The sequence below is a fragment of the Lynx rufus genome, unplaced genomic scaffold (assembly GCF_022079265.1).
Source record: "Lynx rufus isolate CCGP_SWC_20201006 ecotype Redwood Valley unplaced genomic scaffold, mLynRuf1.p SCAF_1, whole genome shotgun sequence".
NCBI lineage: Eukaryota > Metazoa > Chordata > Mammalia > Carnivora > Felidae > Lynx > Lynx rufus.
In genome coordinates, this window is record NW_025814823.1 from 105,616,699 (window position 1) to 105,636,303 (window position 19,605).

A 19,605-nucleotide genomic window follows, 5' to 3' on the forward strand; every position below is an offset into this window, starting at 1 on the left:
ACATCAGTTACACCTCACAAAAACAAAACAAAAAGAGTGCAGGAGGAGGGGTTGTTCTCATAGATTGTTCCCCCAGACCCATTGCTACTTAGATCCTCCTCCTGGATATTGTCTTCTTTCTGTACTTTTTCTTCGTCTTTTCCTACAGGTGTCACACATTCAGCATTGTCTTTGGACTTGGTGTAAAACTTGTGTTTGTAACAGATATGTTCCCCACGTCAACATTGTACTTAAGGTGGAGGGGGCAGTAAATAACCACAAAGGATGAAAAGCCTACAGATTGTGGAATTTATAGTGCTTTATGATTTACTGGCGGGCATGCACATCTTTAATTTCAGAAATACATGGGCTGGTTCTACATTTGCTATCCATTTTCTTCCGAGCATATTGAACATTTTTGGATATTCAAAGATTTTTCATTTAATAAAAGTTTATTGAGGGGCGCCTGGGTGGCCCATTTGGTTAAGTGTCTGACTTCAGCTCAGGTCATGGTCTCACAGTTTGTGAGTTCGAGTCTCACGTTGGGCTCTGTGCTGACAGCCTGGAGCCTGCTTCGGATTCTGTGTCTCCTCTCCCTGCCCTTCTCCTGCTCACACTCTCACACTGTCTCAAAAATAAACGTTTAAAAAAATTAAAAATAAAAGTTTTTTGAGCACTTGCTTTGTGCTTAGTACTGTTTGAGGCTCTGGGAAAACAAGACAGAAATCTTTTCCCTCATGCAAGTTATATGGTAGTGAAAGTGAATCAGTGTATAGACATGAGAGATTTGATTTTGATTTTTAATATTTGAAATTTCTAGGCTCAGATTGTTCTTTTGGTGATTCTACTTCTTGCTATTGCTGATTTCGTCATAGGAACATTCATCCCATTGGACAGCAAGAAGCCCAAAGGTTTCTTTGGTTATAAATGTAAGTAAAAAAACAAAACAAAACAAAAAAAAAAACAATTTTAAAGGTGCTTATTATAACATTCCATTAGTAAACAAGATTAGTATATCTTAGGTTCTTTGTAATAGAATTGATTTTGGTATAGTTACTCCAATTTAGTATTGTCTCCTTTATGTATATTACAGAGTAAAATACCACTTTTATTTAACCCTTTGGTTTTTCATTATTAGCAACAAAAGGTAATAGAATGTAGAAAAATCAGTGCTACTGAGGAAAGGTGCTTTTGTTCTTTATAATTTAGGGAGTTTGTAACTGAAATGGTAACTTGTGTTTTCACATGGCTTTTTCATTCTTCACAACCCAAAGTGCCTAAACCTGTGAAAGAAACATTCATTTCTTGGTGTAATTGCAACTTAAGTTTTTCTACAGTTGTCATTAGAATTTGTGAGAATTTTCCACAGTTTTCACCTCTGTAACCCTTTTCATTCTGCATCTGATTGATGAAATTGTCATTTGTTATTCCCCAAAGTGTCTCTCTGTACTGCCCCCTCCACCCCAACTCCCCACCTACTGGATCAACCCATCCTGTCTCCACAGGGTAAAATGGAGCGGGAAACAATTGTTGTGTCAGCGTCATAGAGGCTCACCACTTAGGGTAATAAATAGACTTGTCTTCAGTTGATCAAAATTCCTGGTTTTGCAGCCCTAGAGGAAGAGACGTAGCTTTTATACTGCAGAATTGTATAGCCCAGAGCTGCTCACACAGATCTGTGAAAAGATATAGGATGTACATCAATGCATTTCTTCCTTCACGAAGTCTTACTGGGAACAAAAATCAGCTGACCCAAATTGTGCAACCTAGACCCCTAGTTGGTCTACACCCTGGTGTAAACTCACTGATAACATACAGACCTTAGAACATTTGTGAGTAGCACTGGTTTGGCTTATATCAGACACTGACTTAGTTGGCCTGGGTGGTTTTCTGATAGGAATTGTTCCAAGGATTTTACCTGAGCCAGTGATGCTTTTTCATTCTTCACAACCCATTATTTGTGCCTTCTGGTCCTGGGTTGATAGTGTGATAATATGTTTTTATGAGTGGTATTCATGCCTGATTCTAAGCTGGGCTTTAAATTCTTTATCTTCTCCATTGGGAGGACAGGTGTCTACTACGCATGCCAGAAGTGAAGTTCAGTAGCATTACTTAGGTAGTTCCTTTTCTTTATTTTATGCTCTCATAAATTGTGACATTTATTTTAATTACAAGTGATTTTTTACTTAAGTGTTTTTTTAGGATAAAAAAAATTTTTGAGCATTTCTTTTTGCAACTTTATTTCTAAAAGAAGTGTTAAAAATTAGAGTGGATGATTACTTCTAAAAATATTCCTAGTAATTATATATTTTCTCTTTGTGACTTAGGTTGACTTCAGAATAGCTACAAATAACTGCCACGTTTTTCATTTCCTTGTGTTTCAGATCCTTGGCAACTTTACAAAAGTATTGCATAGCTATCTAGTATAGTAATAAATATTGTATAAGTAGCATATCTAGATTTATCTCAGTCTGAAGTACATAAATCTAAATAAATTTTGGAATGTGACTTTTTTTCTTGGTGACTGATACTGCTTTGCTGTCTTGCCATTCATGTTACTAAGGTAGTGAGCTACCAGATGGCTCTAGCAGAGGACCTGGCGTATGGCACACACTCAGATACTGGTGGATGGGTGGATGGTTAAATGACAGTTAGTGGGTTATTTCATTGTCAAGGCCCATCATAATAGATGAAAACAGCAGGACTAGTTAAAGCTTTAATTATTGTTACAATGGAAAGGGACTTTACCTAGTTTGCTTTAGCTAAAATTCTGGGGAAGCCTGATGAATAATTCAGCATCGAAGCATAAACAGGTCAGCACTAGGAAGTAGAGAAAGCTATACAGATAGTGTGTAGGTTAGATGTAAGAAAAAAATGGTTCCATGTTAGTATGATGTTTTTCTACCTCCTTTCTTGTTTCCTTGACTGACCCCAGACATTAAGAAGTTTATCCATGCTTTGATTGACATCTGGACTAGTGATACCAATCAAGGTAGAGGTGCTTGAAACATAATTAGTAAGGTATATGGACTAGTAGGCATGACCGAAGTCAAATCATCATTTTGATTGTAAACTGTTCCCTCATATAAGAAAAGAGGAATGCCAGACTTCACCTAGGAGGTATTCAAGAATTTACCAGTGACTTGAACTGAAAAAAAGCGAGGGATCGTGCATATGTATCGCTCAGACTTGACCTAAATTATAATGGTGCAATCTGCTTTCCATTAATTGCCAAAGACATTTTGTTCTCCATAGCTGAAATATTTAGTGAGAACTTTGGACCAGATTTTCGGGAGGAAGAGACTTTCTTTTCTGTATTTGCCATCTTTTTCCCTGCCGCAACTGGGATTCTTGCCGGAGCAAATATCTCAGGTGATCTTGCGGTAAGTATTACAAGGTACTGGATCACTTCTGTATAAAAAACCGTAGATGTATATTATTTTTAAAGGTAGACTTAAATGTTTTTTTTCTTGCCTTCTAGGATCCTCAGTCAGCCATACCCAAAGGAACACTCTTAGCCATTTTAATTACTACAGTGGTTTACATAGGAATTGCAGTATCCGTAGGTAAATAACCATATAGTTTTTTATGTGTTTCAGAAATTTCATGATGTACACACTTTAAGTATTTATTTCCATGACATTTATATTTCTAACTTTTAAATTAAGAAATATTTCAGTAAGAAGGTTTAGAGTTGCATATTTTAATTCAGAAAGAGTTTTAAACAAACTGGTAATGGTTTTATAGGCATTAGCTAAACTACCAGATGCTCTATTGTTTTTTCCTCTAAGATTTTTATTAAAGTAAATTAGAAAATTATGTAGTCTTATTTGCAAACTTAAATTTCACTGAGCTACAGTTTATAGAAAATGTAATACAATGGTGTAGAAGTAAGTGAATTTTACTTTGTGATCTTTGTAAAATTTTTAATATTTTTGCTTATGGTCATTATTTTATATTTGCATGTTAATCTTACTACGTATGAAGATTGTTTCAAGACATTTAAACAGCATTTGGCATTTTCTGTCATAAAAAAATGATTCTGGTAAACAGGACATACTAAATTGAATGAAAATGGTTTTAAATCTTTTATTACATTCATGAAATCATGACATTTTAGAACTTGAAAGGACTTAAGTGGTCAACCAGTCTCTAAATCACTGTTTTGCACAAGACTGAAAGTTTAGAGATTTCTTCCACGTTTTTATTTATTTTTGGGACAGAGAGAGACAGAGCATGAATGGGGGAGGGGCAGAGAGAGAGGGAGACACAGAATCGGAAACAGGCTCCAGGCTCTGAGCCATCAGCCCAGAGCCTGACGCGGGGCTCGAACTCGCGGACCGCGAGATCGTGACCTGGCTGAAGTCGGACACTTAACCGACTGCGCCACCCAGGCGCCCCGAAAGTTTAGAGATTTCTTACCAAGGATAACTGACACTTGATTTCAAGAAGTGTTTTGTTGGCAAAGAGAGATTTTGTTTTGTTTTATAGTGAATTCTTTAAAGAATGTTAGTAAAGTAGGTTCTTTAAAATATACTAATCCAGAAAAAAAGGTAAATATTGATTTGCCTGTAATTTACATGTAGTGACTATAGATAAATTGTATTGCGTTTACTACACTTTGGTGAAACTATATACTTTACCCAGAACACATATATTCTTGAATTGTAAGCCTTGTTTTAATGTCTAGACTCAAGTTTTCCAGTTAAATCTCTGAAGTATATTATAAGAATAAAGCTTTAGTTTAAAACCAGTCTGAAGAATCAAACTCCAAAATCATAGACCACAGAGTATAAGGTTTTCATAGTATTTCGGTAAGAAAAATTTTTTAAATGTGTATTTATTTTTGAGAGAACGTGAGTAGGGGAGGGGCAGTGAGAGACGGAGGCAGGGAATCTGAAGCAGTCCCTGCGCTGTTAATGCAAAGCCTGATCTGGGGTTTGTTCCCACAAACCATGAGATCATGACATTCCCATGAGCCATGAGATGATGACGTGAGCCGAAGTTGGACACTCAACCAACTGAGCCACCTGCTCACTCCAAGAAAATTGTATTTTGTCACATATTTGGTGATACGTTGTGAAGTAACGACAGAACTCTTTTTATAAACTCTCCTGTTAATTGGCCTAAATGTAATTTTGAAACTTCACTAAACAAGAATTGAAAATGCTAATAATGCTATCATGGTGGGCTAAATTCACATTTAGTAAAGGAGTTGGATTTCATTTATTCTTCCAAGTCTGTATATGTGCAAATCTCTGAAATTCATTTAGAAAAAACAAATCAATTATATATATAAGCTTAGCAAAATATTATTGTGTTCCCCTGAAAGTTCTTGGCACAAGAAAATTTAGTTTTAATTTAAAGAAAGGTTTATATAACTGGTTATGTTTCAAATTGGAAAATAGTTACAGCAAATAAATGGTTTCTGTTTGTATGTTACCCCCTAACGCTGTTGGCCATCATACTCCTTTCATTCTGTCCACATTAGCCCTTGGAGTGTCTGTTCTCCCTGACCAGCCTACATCAGTGGTTGTGTAACTAGTTCAAAGTAATGGAACCTTTTTTCACCCAATCACTTCCATGTAGAACATCAGAATATGAAACACTTAAAAGCATACATGCTTTACAAAGGGTAGACAAGCTTCTTTTCTCCCCTCACCCAAATGGTTTCACAAGCACCTTTAAGGAAACATGGTTTTGCAAACACTATTCTGAGAGTTAGATTAAGAAATTGAGGACAAAAAGGACTTGATGTAGGCTGTCTAATCATTAAAATGTTCTTCCTTTCAAACTTAAGTTTCTGTTTGTTGTTCACTTTAGGCTACACTGTTTATTATTTTTACTTCATATGTGATGAGACAGGAGTGCTAAAGTGCTTCAAAAGTAAAAATATATGAAGTCTAAGGAATGGTAATTGCCGATAGTTACACATCATATGTTATTCCAAATAATGAAATGCTTTTTTATCAATAAAGTTTTTTAAATGTCGTATTATAGAAGTTTTCAATTTTGCACAAGAGTAGAGAGCTTTTTCTAATCAACTATCACCCAGTTTCAATGAAGTTATCAAGAATTAACAATGTGTGGTTAATCTTGTTTCACCTATACCCGTTCATTCCGCCCCACAAGTTATTTTTAATCAATTCTCCAATAATCATGTATTTTCTTAATATCAGGGTAGACTTACTTGAGCCAGAGGTTTAAACAGAATTATAATTCATTGATATTCACATTGCTTTCCTTCACAGAAGTTTGATATTACCTGAAATCTGATCTTTGGCATGTTTCAAATATAAAATACTTGGAGCAGGAAAACATTTCTCCCATTTGTAACTCTTTCAACACAATGTGTTTATATTTGCTTAAGGACATCTTACCAAATAGACCTAAAAATGGTTTTGCTTGTTATCATTTTCCACAACCATATGTACAGGGTTTTTAATTGTGTATTTGCAAAATACTAGTTTTTAATAATGTTTTGATTCATTAAAATATTGGGGATCATGATGCTTTTTAAATTCTATTACAGGTAAATCTTTGTAAACTATAAATGCTATGAAAGTAAATGGTGAAAATGTCAGTACTTTTAACAAGTATATATTCAGTACCATAATTTGCTTTATGGATATATGTAATTTTGAAATGAATATAAATTTGAGCTATCTTACTTGTTATTATTGTACCTTGCACTTCAGGTTCTTGTGTTGTTCGAGATGCTACTGGGAACGTTAATGACACTATTGTAACAGAGCTAACAAACTGTACTTCTGCAGCCTGCAAATTAAACTTTGACTTTTCATCCTGTGAAACCAGCCCTTGTTCCTATGGCCTAATGAACAATTTCCAGGTGAGCATCATATTTATATTATGCAGACATTTATGTAGAGGTTAGACTGCTATCAAATTTGGGCATTGAGATTCCAGCACTAACTTAGAAGGGAGGGCTATTGTTATTTTCTACCCAGATATCTGTTGGAAAAGTCTGTAGATAACTAATTGGGCAAATAGAAAAATTTTGAAAGGGTAAAATCTGAAGCTCTTCAAGAGCAAAAGGGCTCCCAAGGGTAACACTTCTATATTAGGGTACAATATATAGTACATATGTATGGTGTATAGTTTCAGAAAACAAGCATCTCACACATGGTCATATTTCTTGGGTCTATTTCTAGGTTCTCTATTGTGTTCTATTGATGTTTGCATCTATCCATCCACTAGTACCATACATTCTTGACTAGAGTAGTTACATAATAAGTCTTAAAGTCAAGTAGATTGATATCTACCACTTTATCCTTTTTCAAAATGGTTTTAGTTATCTTAGTTCTTTTTGCTTTTCTATAAAAATTCTAGAGTAATCTTATGTTTATCTGAAAAAAGTCTTGGTGGGATTTTGTTACGAACTGCTTTAAACTTGTATATCAATTTAGGGAGAATGACATATTCACTCTATTGAGTGTTAGAATCCATGAACACAGTCTATTACTCCATTTATTTAGGTCTTTGGTTTCCTTCATCAGCATTGTGTAGTTTTCAGAATACAAGTCCTATACGTGTTTTGTTAGATTTGCGCAAGTATTTGATGTTAGTTTGAGTTTTTTAAATCCACATTTGTTCAAATGAGTTTGTTTTTCTAATTAGAGGTGTCTACATAATTGCTTTATATATAAAATCTCTTTTAAAAAAACACTCATAGGTATCAGTAGTGTTATTTAGTTAGATAAGGCCCATATAGTTCTAGTGTGCTAAACTACCATTGAACAACAGAATTATATTTTTGTTGTTGTTTACTTACTTATTTTTGAGACAGAGAGATCAGGGGAAGGGCAGAGAGAATCCCAAGAAGGCTCTGCATTGTGAGTGAGGATCCTGACATGGGGCTTGACCTCATGAACTGTTAGATCGTGACCTGAGACAAAATCAAGAGTCAGATGCTTAACTGACTGAACCACCCAGGCACCCCCAGAATTAAGTTCTTAATGGATGTTTGAAAGTTTGTGACCTTTTAAAACATATGAACTGTGTAAAAGATAACACTACTTGTCCAGAACTTGGAGGATATCATTTCTTCTTCCTTTTATTATTATCTCTACAAGGTTCTAAAGGTAAAATGAAATTTTTGTAAAATATATGGGTTTTTACAAACAGAAGATTATACTGAATCAAAGGAAAAACTAAAAATTTTGTTTCCTGGTGTTTTTACAGTTTAGTGTAATTATAATAAACAATAATTGATGATTTATTGTATTTTAGGACAGTATAAATTTCATGTAGAATAATGAAATTTTGTAATAAAATGTAACATTTTAATGGCGTTATTTTTATTTTTTGTGGTTTCAAGCAATTGTCTACATTTTCAGTGTTTAGAAATATTGAACCCAATTATATAATAGAAGTTTGTTTTTTTCTAGTCACAAGACTAGGCATAGTCGTAGGCATGAAAGAAAGTATTCATATCCAGCTAATGATCCAGGCCAATTCTGACATTGATATTGTGTATGAAAGGCACAAATGTTGATCTCTGCCCAGTGACTGAAAATGCCAATCAGATTTCTGTGTTGTTGCCTTAAAATACAAAAGTGTGTTGTCTTTATCAAGTCTAGTATGGACTCAGTAAAGCAAAGAGCAGCTTGGTTTATGTAAAGCTGCTTTGCTTATACAACTAAATAAATCTTCAAAAATTTTAAAAATGCTTTGTAAAGTGAAAGAAAAAAATCCTGTAAAAGCGTAAACTCATCATTTAGAGAATGAAGAATGGTACACAGAACATAAGTAACAAGCATGTAAGTTGGAGTTTGATGATGCAATCCACCCAAAACCACACTTGATAATGCCATTGTGCATGTCTTTGTCTTTTCATACTTCAGGAAGAAAAATGACTTGGATCATTTTGTCTTAAGTTTTGATTTTTACATATATAGTCGTAGGTTTCTTAATGTATTTCTACATTTTAATGTCTTCTGAAACCACTGACTCACCATTGCTTAGTAAATAAAGTGTGAGCCTTTTTACTGTCAGTCAAAACCCTTCATAACCAGTCTTATGTCCCACTGCCTTCTATCCACACTGAACCCATGTGGTTGCATATTTTTGCATATATACATGCACACATGCTTCTCCTAGTCTTTTCCTTTTTTTTTTTTTTTTTTTTTTGGCACTTCATTCTGCTTGGAATGCACCTACTTTTTTTCTTTTTATATGTGCAAATATTCCTTTAATCAAGGAAACCCAGTTCCATGAAGATTTTCTTGAACCTCAAATCATCAACACATACACATATATTTCCCCCATAGAAAAATCTTGACTTTTGTTTTTTTTCTCTTACTAGAGATAAGACCTTTATTTTTGTCATCTTTGTTTCCATCATGTATTGTGGACAACACTGATGTTACCATTATTTACATTCATTATCATTATCCTTGCTATTCATATTTTATCATAAAATGGTGGGAAATGCAGAGGTTATTGAGTAAATATGTAAGTAGAAAATAGGAAACTCAGCAAATTTTAGAAGGATAGCGTTTCTAGATGCTAAGTGTGGAGCATTATTTACCTCCCTTCAGAGGTGATAGAAGAAGAGGAAACGTGATTTTTCCCTCAAAATTGACAGATGAAAGGTTATAGTTATATGTAATGCTTGTGGTGTCTGTTTTGCCTTAATCCAGCAAAGTATCATTTTCTCTGTACTTTGCTTTTTTTCTTCCTTTATCTCCTGTCTTTGCACTTACCTTTGGGGTCATGATGGACAGGCACACAATTTTGGATTTGAAAAGTATATATAGCAGAAATCAAGTCTGTTCATTTTTATCCTGGTCCATCTTATCTGTCCTTTATAATCTCCTTCCCCAAAGACAGGAGTTGCACTGCTAATCTAGTATTAACGACCGTGAAACATAGTGATTGTGAAAAACATATGGCATATATCTAACTACCAAAATTTGACTAAAGGGCCGAATAGAAAATCATTTGTTTAAGATTTTTTTCTCTCTGAAATGCTTACAGAGGTCAATGCTAATATTTTTTTAACCACTTTAATGTATTCTTCATTTTTAATACTAAGTCTTTTGAAAGATACAGGGAGAGCTACTTAGGTGAAACAAGGTGGAATTATCAACACATGAAACCAGATGTATGCATTATGGCCCGGGATCATGCCTATAGCTAACTTTACATCTGGTTTAAAGTATAAAATTACAGTCAAGGGCAAAATAGTCACAAATACCTTAAAACCATATTTCCTTGTCTCCTTCTTCTTAGTTGGCATGGTCTTGGTCACTATAAATGAAAAGTAAATCTCTACTAGGGAAGTAATGAATCTAGGTAATGGTCATCATTCACTACTGGTGGAACTTATAATGGATGGGTCAAGTTGACAGTACCTGAGTCCTCCAGACAATTTTCCACCTCGGTCTTGTCTTTTCACAGTTTTCAAAGATGTGGGAGGAGCAGTGCAATGAATACCTCTATACCTACCCCTTCACTTAAATTTACTAGGTGTTTATGTTTTGCCCCAGGCCTTTACCTTTGTATATATGTATAGTCTCTTTCTTCTCAAATATGTGAAAACAAATTATACACACCATAAAATGCCCATCAGTTTGAGCTCTTTGAAATATTCTATATGGGCACAGTATAGTTAGCCCACTTCAGGAATTCGTTGTTGTTGAAATACTGTTACTTAAATATATCATCCATCTTCATTTTCCCCACTTGCTCCAGTAATGTCCCTTATAGGTATTTTTCTTAGATCCAAAATCCAATCTAGGTTACGTATGGCATTGAGTTATCATGTTCTTTTAAAATCCTTTAATCTAGGAGTTTCCAGCCTGCCTGTTTTAATCTTCCAGGGTGTTGTTATTTTAAAGAGTCCAGGCATGTTACTTTGTTTTTTGCCCCTCAGTTTGGATTTATCTGGTTGTCTTCTCATGATCTAAGTGATCAATCCATTTTTTTTTAAACTTCATTAGGGAAATTTTTGAACATGTACAAAGATAGAGAAAGCAGTGTAATGTACTTTATGAGATTTTATTAATCACCAGTGCTTGGCTGACTTTGTTTTATTTATAACTTCCTACTTCCCACATTATTTAAAGACACATCATAGACTTATGTCCTTTCAGGTAGAAATATCTCCACATTAGGTTCCGAAAGTTGAGGTCTCTTTTTAAAAAAGAGAAAACATAACTACAATACCAATCTGATAGAAAGGGAGGGAGCAAGGAAAGAAAAGACAGAAAAAGCAACCTTCTTGAGAAAGAAAAGAAAAGAAAGAAAAAACAACCTTCTTGATGGAAGTGCACCATCTTGAAATACTCTTGCCACAGAACTTGTACTTCATCCTCATGCACTGTCTAGATATGTCAGTTCACTAGAAATAGAGAGGTGAGAGCAGCGGGTTACATACCACAAGTTGGAGATGCAGTCAGTGAAATCCAGAAGTGTGAGGCTTCTCTGAGACAATGACTTAATAGTAAAATGTAAAGGAAAGCAGTGAACCTGCTGATTGAAAAAGACTTTAAGAGACGTATCAACCAAATTTAATATGTGGTCTTTTTGTGGATTTTGGTTTAAACTATATAAAAAGGCAAGAAAAGATGGACAACTTGGAGAACGTGAATGGTGATAGGCTGTTTGGTGATGTTAAGGAACTACTTTTTAAATTCTGACAGTGGCTTTGTAGTTAGAGTTCTTAAAAGTTCTTACCCATTAGAGGTACATGGTGAAATATTTATATATTTGTTTATTAAGTGATGTCTGGGGTTTGATTCACAATGATGTGAGATTCGTCCAGAGCTGATCATTGTTGAAAGCAGGTGATAAATACTTGGTGGTTCATTATGCTCTTCTGTCTGCTGTGTGTCTGAAATTTTACCAAATAAAAAGATTCAAGGTGAACGCTACTGGTAAATATGTTTTAGAAATTTGTAATGCACATAACCATTATTACTGCTTGTTATTATCATATCCCCCTGCCCTGACTGTTAGTCTCCTTAATTAGCATAATAATGATATATAGTGTTTTGTTCTTTCTTGACTTGTTTGTAACACTTAATTTTCGCCTTTTTTAAGGTAATGAGCATGGTGTCAGGATTCGCACCATTAATTTCTGCAGGTATCTTCTCAGCCACTCTTTCTTCTGCATTAGCATCCCTTGTGAGTGCTCCCAAAATATTTCAGGTAGGTATTTTCATAGTACAAGCTTTATTGAAAGGGAAGTTATGGTAATATATTTCACTTTGGGATTCTTAACTTTTTCAAATCATTTGTTTGCCTTTATATGTGTATGATATATACACACACATCTCAAGACAGGTATCTTTAATTTTGTGAATGTTTCTCGTTATATAAACATTAGTGCATTTACCTACTGTGAAGGTATAGTCAAGTTGTCTTTCTGTAAATGGTGATGGAGTTTTGTTTTTTCAACTTACTCTCATTGCACAAATTTTTTATAATGTCTTACTAAGAATAAGGAATGCAGTCCAAGTATAAGTTGAAAGAATTAAAGGACCTTGTGCCCTCTTGCATGATGACAGCCTTTATGTTTTGATTTATGAACATTTGAATGCCTACTATATGCCACACATTGTGTTAGCTACTCAGGATGATAAATGAGGCACATCTTATCTCCCTTTAATGAGCATTAAGCAAACAGCTGACACTGAATAGGATGTTGTTCTGCAGCCTTGTTCCTGATATTATAGTTGTAGCCAGTGAGTAGGGTCAATGTAGAATATATCTCTTAAAATAGTTTTTAGTAGAGTTTTAAGAAAAGTGGTTAAGTTTTATAATAAGGATTTTTATTTGCTTTAAGTCTAGGATTTAGACTTTTTTTTGTGTGATGTAGGTCACACCTATGTCATACTCCTCAAATTTTCAGATTTATTTGTATGCCTGCTTCTCTGCCATTTATCTTCATAAAAGAGTTTCAGCGTGGGGAGGGGGTTAAGGTAGATAAAAACTTCAGCGGTATTCTCTACCAACTACCTTTTGATACTTGAAATGTTTGGTCTCCTTTATCGTTTGTTAGGTAAAGCAGTGTGACACAGTGGGAAGAAAGAGGATCAAGAAGTAGAAATCTTGTGTTCTAATCCTGTGTCTGAAATTTTACAGTATTATACGTTTATACAGTATTATACAGTATTATACACTTACACATATTATAACTGTAAGGAAGTCTGTTTGTCTAATTTCATTATATTTCCTCTAATATTTGCCTTTCTTCACTAGGCTCTATGTAAGGACAACATCTACCCAGCTTTCCAGATGTTTGCTAAAGGTTATGGGAAAAATAATGAACCTCTTCGTGGCTACATCTTAACATTCTTAATTGCCCTTGGATTCATCTTAATTGGTTAGTCATACAAATGATGTGCTAATACAGATTTTGTAACATTCATAGTGTGAACCCTGAACATTGAATTATTAAATTATGAAGAAAACCTTAATTTGCCTAGTAAACTAAGTTAGTTTTTTTGTGATTAAATGAAAGTGTGTGTAGAAAATACTATAAATTATAGTGCTCAGTACATACCTGCGAAAATTATTACCATCACTAAGTCTCCATCAGAGGGAACTCCTAGGTTCTTGTCCCTGAAACAAATAAAATGACAGCGTACGAGAAAGGGTTTTAGTGCCCTCCTGAAGGTAGAGCCTCCCCTGAGCTACTTTTGGGCACTTTTACCTCTGATCACAAGTGAGTTAAATGAGTCTTCCACTGCTGAAGATGATAGTGGACTTTTATTAAAAGTCTGAATTAGACCAGAAAGTATGGAAACTAACTCTCATGTAATGCTGCTAGGTATCTCTTCAGTATGGCTACTTTGGAGAATAAATCACTAATGTTTTGTAAAGGTTCTCACAGTCCAGCAGTTCTTTTTAGTAGTCTAGAAACTTGCATGTATATCCAAAGAACCATATCCAAAGATGTTTTTAGTGTCATTATTTATAATAGAAAAGGAAAGCAACTTGAATACCTACTAAGAGAAGAATGAAACTGCAGACTATTATCGAAGAGTAAAAATAATGAATACGCTTTATCTCCACATATCAGTATGAATGAGTCTCAAATATAATAAATGTAACCAAATTGCAAAATGATAAATATGGTATTTGTCTGACTTTGAAAATACCCAAAACAGTACTGCATAAAACTTGTGGACTATATATGTGTTTAGTAAAACTATATAAAGTCACTGGAAAAATAGGGCAACTTTGGAAGAATGAGGTGGAAAGGGTTCAACTGTGGACCCAAGGGTCGATGTCTGAAAGTATATGAAGTACATGTGGCAAAATATATGTACTCATTAAATCTGAAGTGTGGATATAGGGGTATATCTATCTATCATCTAAAGGCTTAAAATAATTTCATGTTTTAAAAAGTTAAAAAAATGTGTATAGTGTGTCCTTAAATACACCTCATGTGTCTTTTGCAGCTGAACTGAATGTTATCGCTCCAATTATCTCTAACTTCTTCCTTGCATCGTATGCTTTGATCAATTTTTCGGTGTTCCATGCCTCACTTGCAAAATCTCCAGGTGATCTTACATTTTCTTAAAGTTCTGTGAATGCATTAATGTCTTTGACTTTAGAGAAAATAATAAAACTTCACATTTTAAAAGATGGTGTTGTGAGTGATTAACCCATTCATGCTCAGTCCACCTTTACTCTAGAGTCAAGTGAGTCTTCAAAGATCTCTTTGTCATGAAGTTTATTGGTAGTTTACTGTTTCTTAGAACCATTTAAGATAGCATTGATCTCCAATTCTGACTAATACTATGAAAGAATTATTTTCTCCCTGTTTTTATTATTTATTTAACTGCTTTCCATTTAAGTTCTAAGAACATGGTTATGATAAAGCTAACATGCCCAGAAAAATATTTTTAACACAGTAAGTTCTGTGAAGTTCTGTTTTAAGTGGTCTCTGGGAACTGAAAAACTGCCCCATATGCTTTCATCGAGGACTTTTTATTATAAACCATAACAACAGCTGGACATCAGGGAAAGAATGAAGGAACAAAGGCAATTTTCCTTCTAAGGGTCTCAAATAATCTCAGAATAGGGAAGATAAAGTATGGAAGTTGGGACACACACATCTTAGCTTCAGTCTTTCCTTTAAGAATATAAATTTTAGAGATGGGTATGTGTGGTTGTAAAAGGATAACACAAGGGATGCTTATATTGGACTGTTCTTTGTCTTTATTAATATCAGTGTCTTAGTTGTGTTATTGTGTGATTTTGCAAGGTGTTATCATTGCGGGAAACTTAGGTAAAAAGTCCCCAGAATTTCTCTGGATTCTTTCTCACAACTTTGTGGGAATCTGCAATAATTTCACAATTAAAAGTTTAATTTAAGAAAAGAATATGAAATTTATTGAAATGATTTTTAAATAATATTTTTGGCTATGGAATGAAAATTTGAAAACATGGTCTTGAGCATTTTTTTTAGAGTGAACTTAATTTATAAATACTTCATCAAATGGGAAGATAAGTTTCTACACCCAACTGTTAATTTTTCTAGCAAGTAGATGAATTAAGTTTTCCAGAAAATTTTGTTTGAACTCTTTTGTATATGCATTAGAATATGCACATGTTTCATGGTAAAATCCAAAACATAAAGCCACACTTGTAAAGACTCAACTTGAAACTTCCTCTCAATCTTTTGTAGTTTTTTTGTATTCACTAAGATAGGTTGATGCATAGAATAAAGTAGAATTAAATACATGTGCTTTCTTCATGGCCTTCAAAAATTGTGAAAGTTCATTGTGCTCAGTAATGCTCCATGAATCTACTTTTATATGTTAGCCTTATACTGAATATTTAAAGCAACCACAAAGAAAGTTATTTTGTGCACACATATGTTCCATTGTCTAAAGCAGATAAGGTATTTCACTGACTTTTATGTACCTGTTTTGTTTGTTAGGATGGCGTCCTGCATTCAAATACTACAACATGTGGATATCACTTATTGGAGCTATTCTTTGCTGCATAGTGATGTTTGTCATTAACTGGTGGGCTGCATTGTTAACATATGTCATAGTCCTTGGGCTGTATATTTATGTGACCTACAAAAAACCAGGTTAGTACTCTTTTATTATTGTTTCAAGCCACAAGACACTTCGAAGTTCTTTGTTACTTTTCCTGTCTAAGCTTCATCTTCTGTGTACTTGAAAGGTGCTTTGTGTAAAACCTAAAATACTTCTCATTTCCAGATATATGTAGTCTTAGTGAAATAATTACCACAAGACTTTTTATTCTATGTAATTTCATACTTGCCCGTAAATTTAACTAATCCTACTTACAGAAAAATGACACATTTGTATTACTAACATTTGGGTGACCCTCAATGTATTTTAAAATTTTCCTTGGAAGGAAAAATCCTTGGAAGGATTAGACTTCGTAGAATAGCTCTTGTAATAGCTGTTAGCCTAATAAGCATACGTGTTAGTACTGTGGTCTTAGCACCTGTTGGAGTAAATTGCACGGAATGGACGGTATATTAGAAAGATGTGGTATCTTTCCGTTAGTTCACCATATAGCAGGGAACATTTGACAAACATGTTCTAACTGGGGTTAAAGATTTCCCAGAACGTGTCGTGTTGGTAACTCTTGGGTGTATCTCTACATAAGATGATGATCCTTAGGTGTATTGGGATTGGTCCAGTGTAGTGTGGTAACTGTAACACTGAGGGAGGAGCCAGTGAGAAAAGTTTGACAAGTTTTGGCCCCATTCGACTAAGTTAGGAAGAAATGCAAGAGTAGCTGCAGTGTCGTCATCTGAAACTGTGAGGAAGCATTTTGCAATCCAGATATGATGCAGGGAGGTTTTGGATTAGAGTGCTGGCTTTAGAAATGAAATGGACAAAGAAGGTAATGTTTTAGCCATCTTAGAAACAATTATTTCTCTAAAATAACAAATTTCTAAAGTCCTATTTGGTGTCCAGGCTGTTTACTCAATGCAGAGTGTGAAATTTTCCTGTTCCAATAACAAACTATTAAGTTCTATGAATGGTAATTTCACAGTTTTGAAATCTTTCCATCAGAGATCAGCCTCTTTCCCATTAGGCCTCTGGCTATATAAACAATAATCTTAAAATTATTTGTGGAACTTTGTTGAGTTGCATGCACAGCGTGTCTCTAGCCTCATCACCTTAGTCTTTTCTGAACTGTACTTGTTCTTTAAATGCAGTTCCAGTTCAGATTAGTATTTTCACAGTGTCATGCCATGCACTTGCACTCTTGAGCATTGTCAGTACATTGGTTTATTTTAGCATTTGTTTTTTTAAACAGAGCATCATTTACTTCTCTGTGCCTCAAACTGGTTCTTGATCGTTGGTTAATACTGATGTGTTGCTGTGTGTACCCTGTCTTCCCACAGACGTGAACTGGGGATCCTCTACACAAGCTCTGACTTACCTAAATGCTCTGCAGCATTCGATTCGTCTTTCAGGGGTGGAAGACCACGTGAAAAACTTCAGGTAAGCGGTAAGGTGACATAGAAGCATCTGTGTTAGGTTCCACTCACTTCTTGACTTACTGTTCGGTAACATTTTCATCTGCTGATATTTCTTGAGAAGTTTCCTAAAAGCACAGAATATTCGTTTTTGTTTTGGCTGGACTTTGGATGGGCCATGTGTTCAAAAACCAGGGTAGTAAGATTTTTTGGTTATCAAAAATTGATAAAGAGGTGAATTATCTGATTTACAAAAATGTTACAAAACTAAAAGTGCCAGAAGTCTCTCATTTGAAGGCTTTTAAATGGTAGCTGTCATAAAGTGAATAGTTTCTTCCCCTTGTGGCCAGCGAAGTTCAGTAACCACTGTACAACTACAAAGTATGAGCTTCTTAGGGATTTTTGACATACCCTATTTTGTAATTATACTAAAGCACTAACTATCTTCATGTTAGTTGCTTTTTTCTCTCATTATTGACTTCTGGAATCCAGTTTTGATGATAAAGAATCAATGTCTTAACATTTATACTGTTTTACTCAATAAGTGACTTTGTATTTTATAGTAGTGTATTAATCATCAATTTAAAAACTATTCCTTAAAAAATAGCACTGCTAGGAATCTACCCAAGGGATACAGGAGTACTGATGCATAGGGGCACTTGTACCCCAATGTTCATAGCAGCACTCTCAACAATAGCCAAATTATGGAAAGAGCCTAAATGTCCATCAACTGATGAATGGATAAAGAAATTGTGGTTTATATACACAATGGAATACTACGTGGCAATGAGAAAAAATGAAATATGGCCTTTTGTAGCAACGTGGATGGAACTGGAGAGTGTGATGCTAAGTGAAATAAGCCATACAGAGAAAGACAGATACCATATGTTTTCACTCTTATGTGGATCCTGAGAAACTTAACAGGAACCCATGGGGGAGGGGAAGGAAAAAAAAAAAAAAAGAGGTTAGAGTGGGAGAGAGCCAAAGCATAAGAGACTGTTAAAAACTGAGAACAAACTGAGGGTTGATGGGGGGTGGGAGGGAGGGGCGGGTGGGTGATGGGTATTGAGGAGGGCACCTTTTGGGATGAGCACTGGGTGTTGTATGGAAACCAATTTGTCAATAAACTTCATATAAAAAAAAATAAATAAATAAATAAAAAAAAGAAATGTGAAAAGACAAAAAAAAAAAAAAAAGATAAGTGTACTCTTAACCCCTTTCACCTATTTCACCCATCCCTCCACCCATCTCCCCTCTGGTAACCATCTGTTCTCTATAGTTCAGAGGTTCAGAGGTTTTGTTTTGTTTGATTTGGTTTGGTTTGTCTCTTTCCCCTTCTGTTCATTTGTTCATTAAATTCCACATATGAATGAGACTGTATAAAAAAAATAAAATAAAAAAAATAAAAAAATAAAAATAAAAACTATTCCTTAATTCAGCCTGCTTCTAACAATTGATGGAATTCAGTTATTAAAGTGCTACTGATACATATCCCTCTAAATCAAGAAATCTCATTATTTCCCTATGTGGATTCTTAGAAATTATAGATTTTGCATTTTGTGGAAAGTAGGCTTGCCATTTTTTTAAAAATTGATCTAAATAGTCTTTCTCATACTGTTCAGTTAAGCCTGGCTGTAAGCAGTTGACCTTGTGTATTCATGAGTAATCACATCTCAGTGGCTTCTGAATAATGAAGAGGTGTTCATGCCTGTCAATAAACCAAAAGGGGAAATACTGTTGAAAGAAATCCTAAGGAGTGAATGAGTGACAGAAAAGAATTGCTCTACCAGTTTTCTCCCAGTAGGAAAAGTCTTTATGTATTTTTCTGTTACTTTTTGGATCCTGCCCCCATCTCTTTTTTTCTAGAATGAAAAGTTTCCAGAGACCACAGATGTTCAGCTTTGGAGTAGAGAGAAATTGGGAAAAGAAAAAGCAATGAGAGCCCTGGGCGGAAAACTTTAATTTTAGTGCATTTTGAATAGTTGATGCCAAGTATGGCTGAAAATAGAAATCCTCCCTTTGTGTAAAAAATTGTATTACGGAACTGAGAGTATGACCAAGACTCAGAGTTAATTTGCCATCAATGAATACCTTTTGCTTTGCTTTGTTATACTAATGGGAACATTGAAAAGATGTATTTTATTCCAGTATGGCTTCTTAAATCTTTATCAGAATTA

At 34.6% G+C, this 19,605-nt stretch overlaps 1 protein-coding gene across 1 annotated transcript in view; it reads left to right on the forward strand.

Annotated features, from left to right (window-relative positions):
• Positions 1-19,605, forward strand: part of SLC12A2 (solute carrier family 12 member 2) — a 109,443-nt gene that overhangs the window by 51,037 nt on the left and 38,801 nt on the right. Inside the window, exons 7-15 of the mRNA XM_047084140.1 lie at positions 800-908; positions 3,235-3,362; positions 3,461-3,545; positions 6,678-6,829; positions 12,046-12,153; positions 13,207-13,330; positions 14,412-14,513; positions 15,899-16,054; positions 17,354-17,453. Coding sequence (XP_046940096.1) covers positions 800-908; positions 3,235-3,362; positions 3,461-3,545; positions 6,678-6,829; positions 12,046-12,153; positions 13,207-13,330; positions 14,412-14,513; positions 15,899-16,054; positions 17,354-17,453 — 1,064 coding nt within the window. The remainder of the gene's footprint in view (positions 1-799; positions 909-3,234; positions 3,363-3,460; positions 3,546-6,677; positions 6,830-12,045; positions 12,154-13,206; positions 13,331-14,411; positions 14,514-15,898; positions 16,055-17,353; positions 17,454-19,605) is intronic.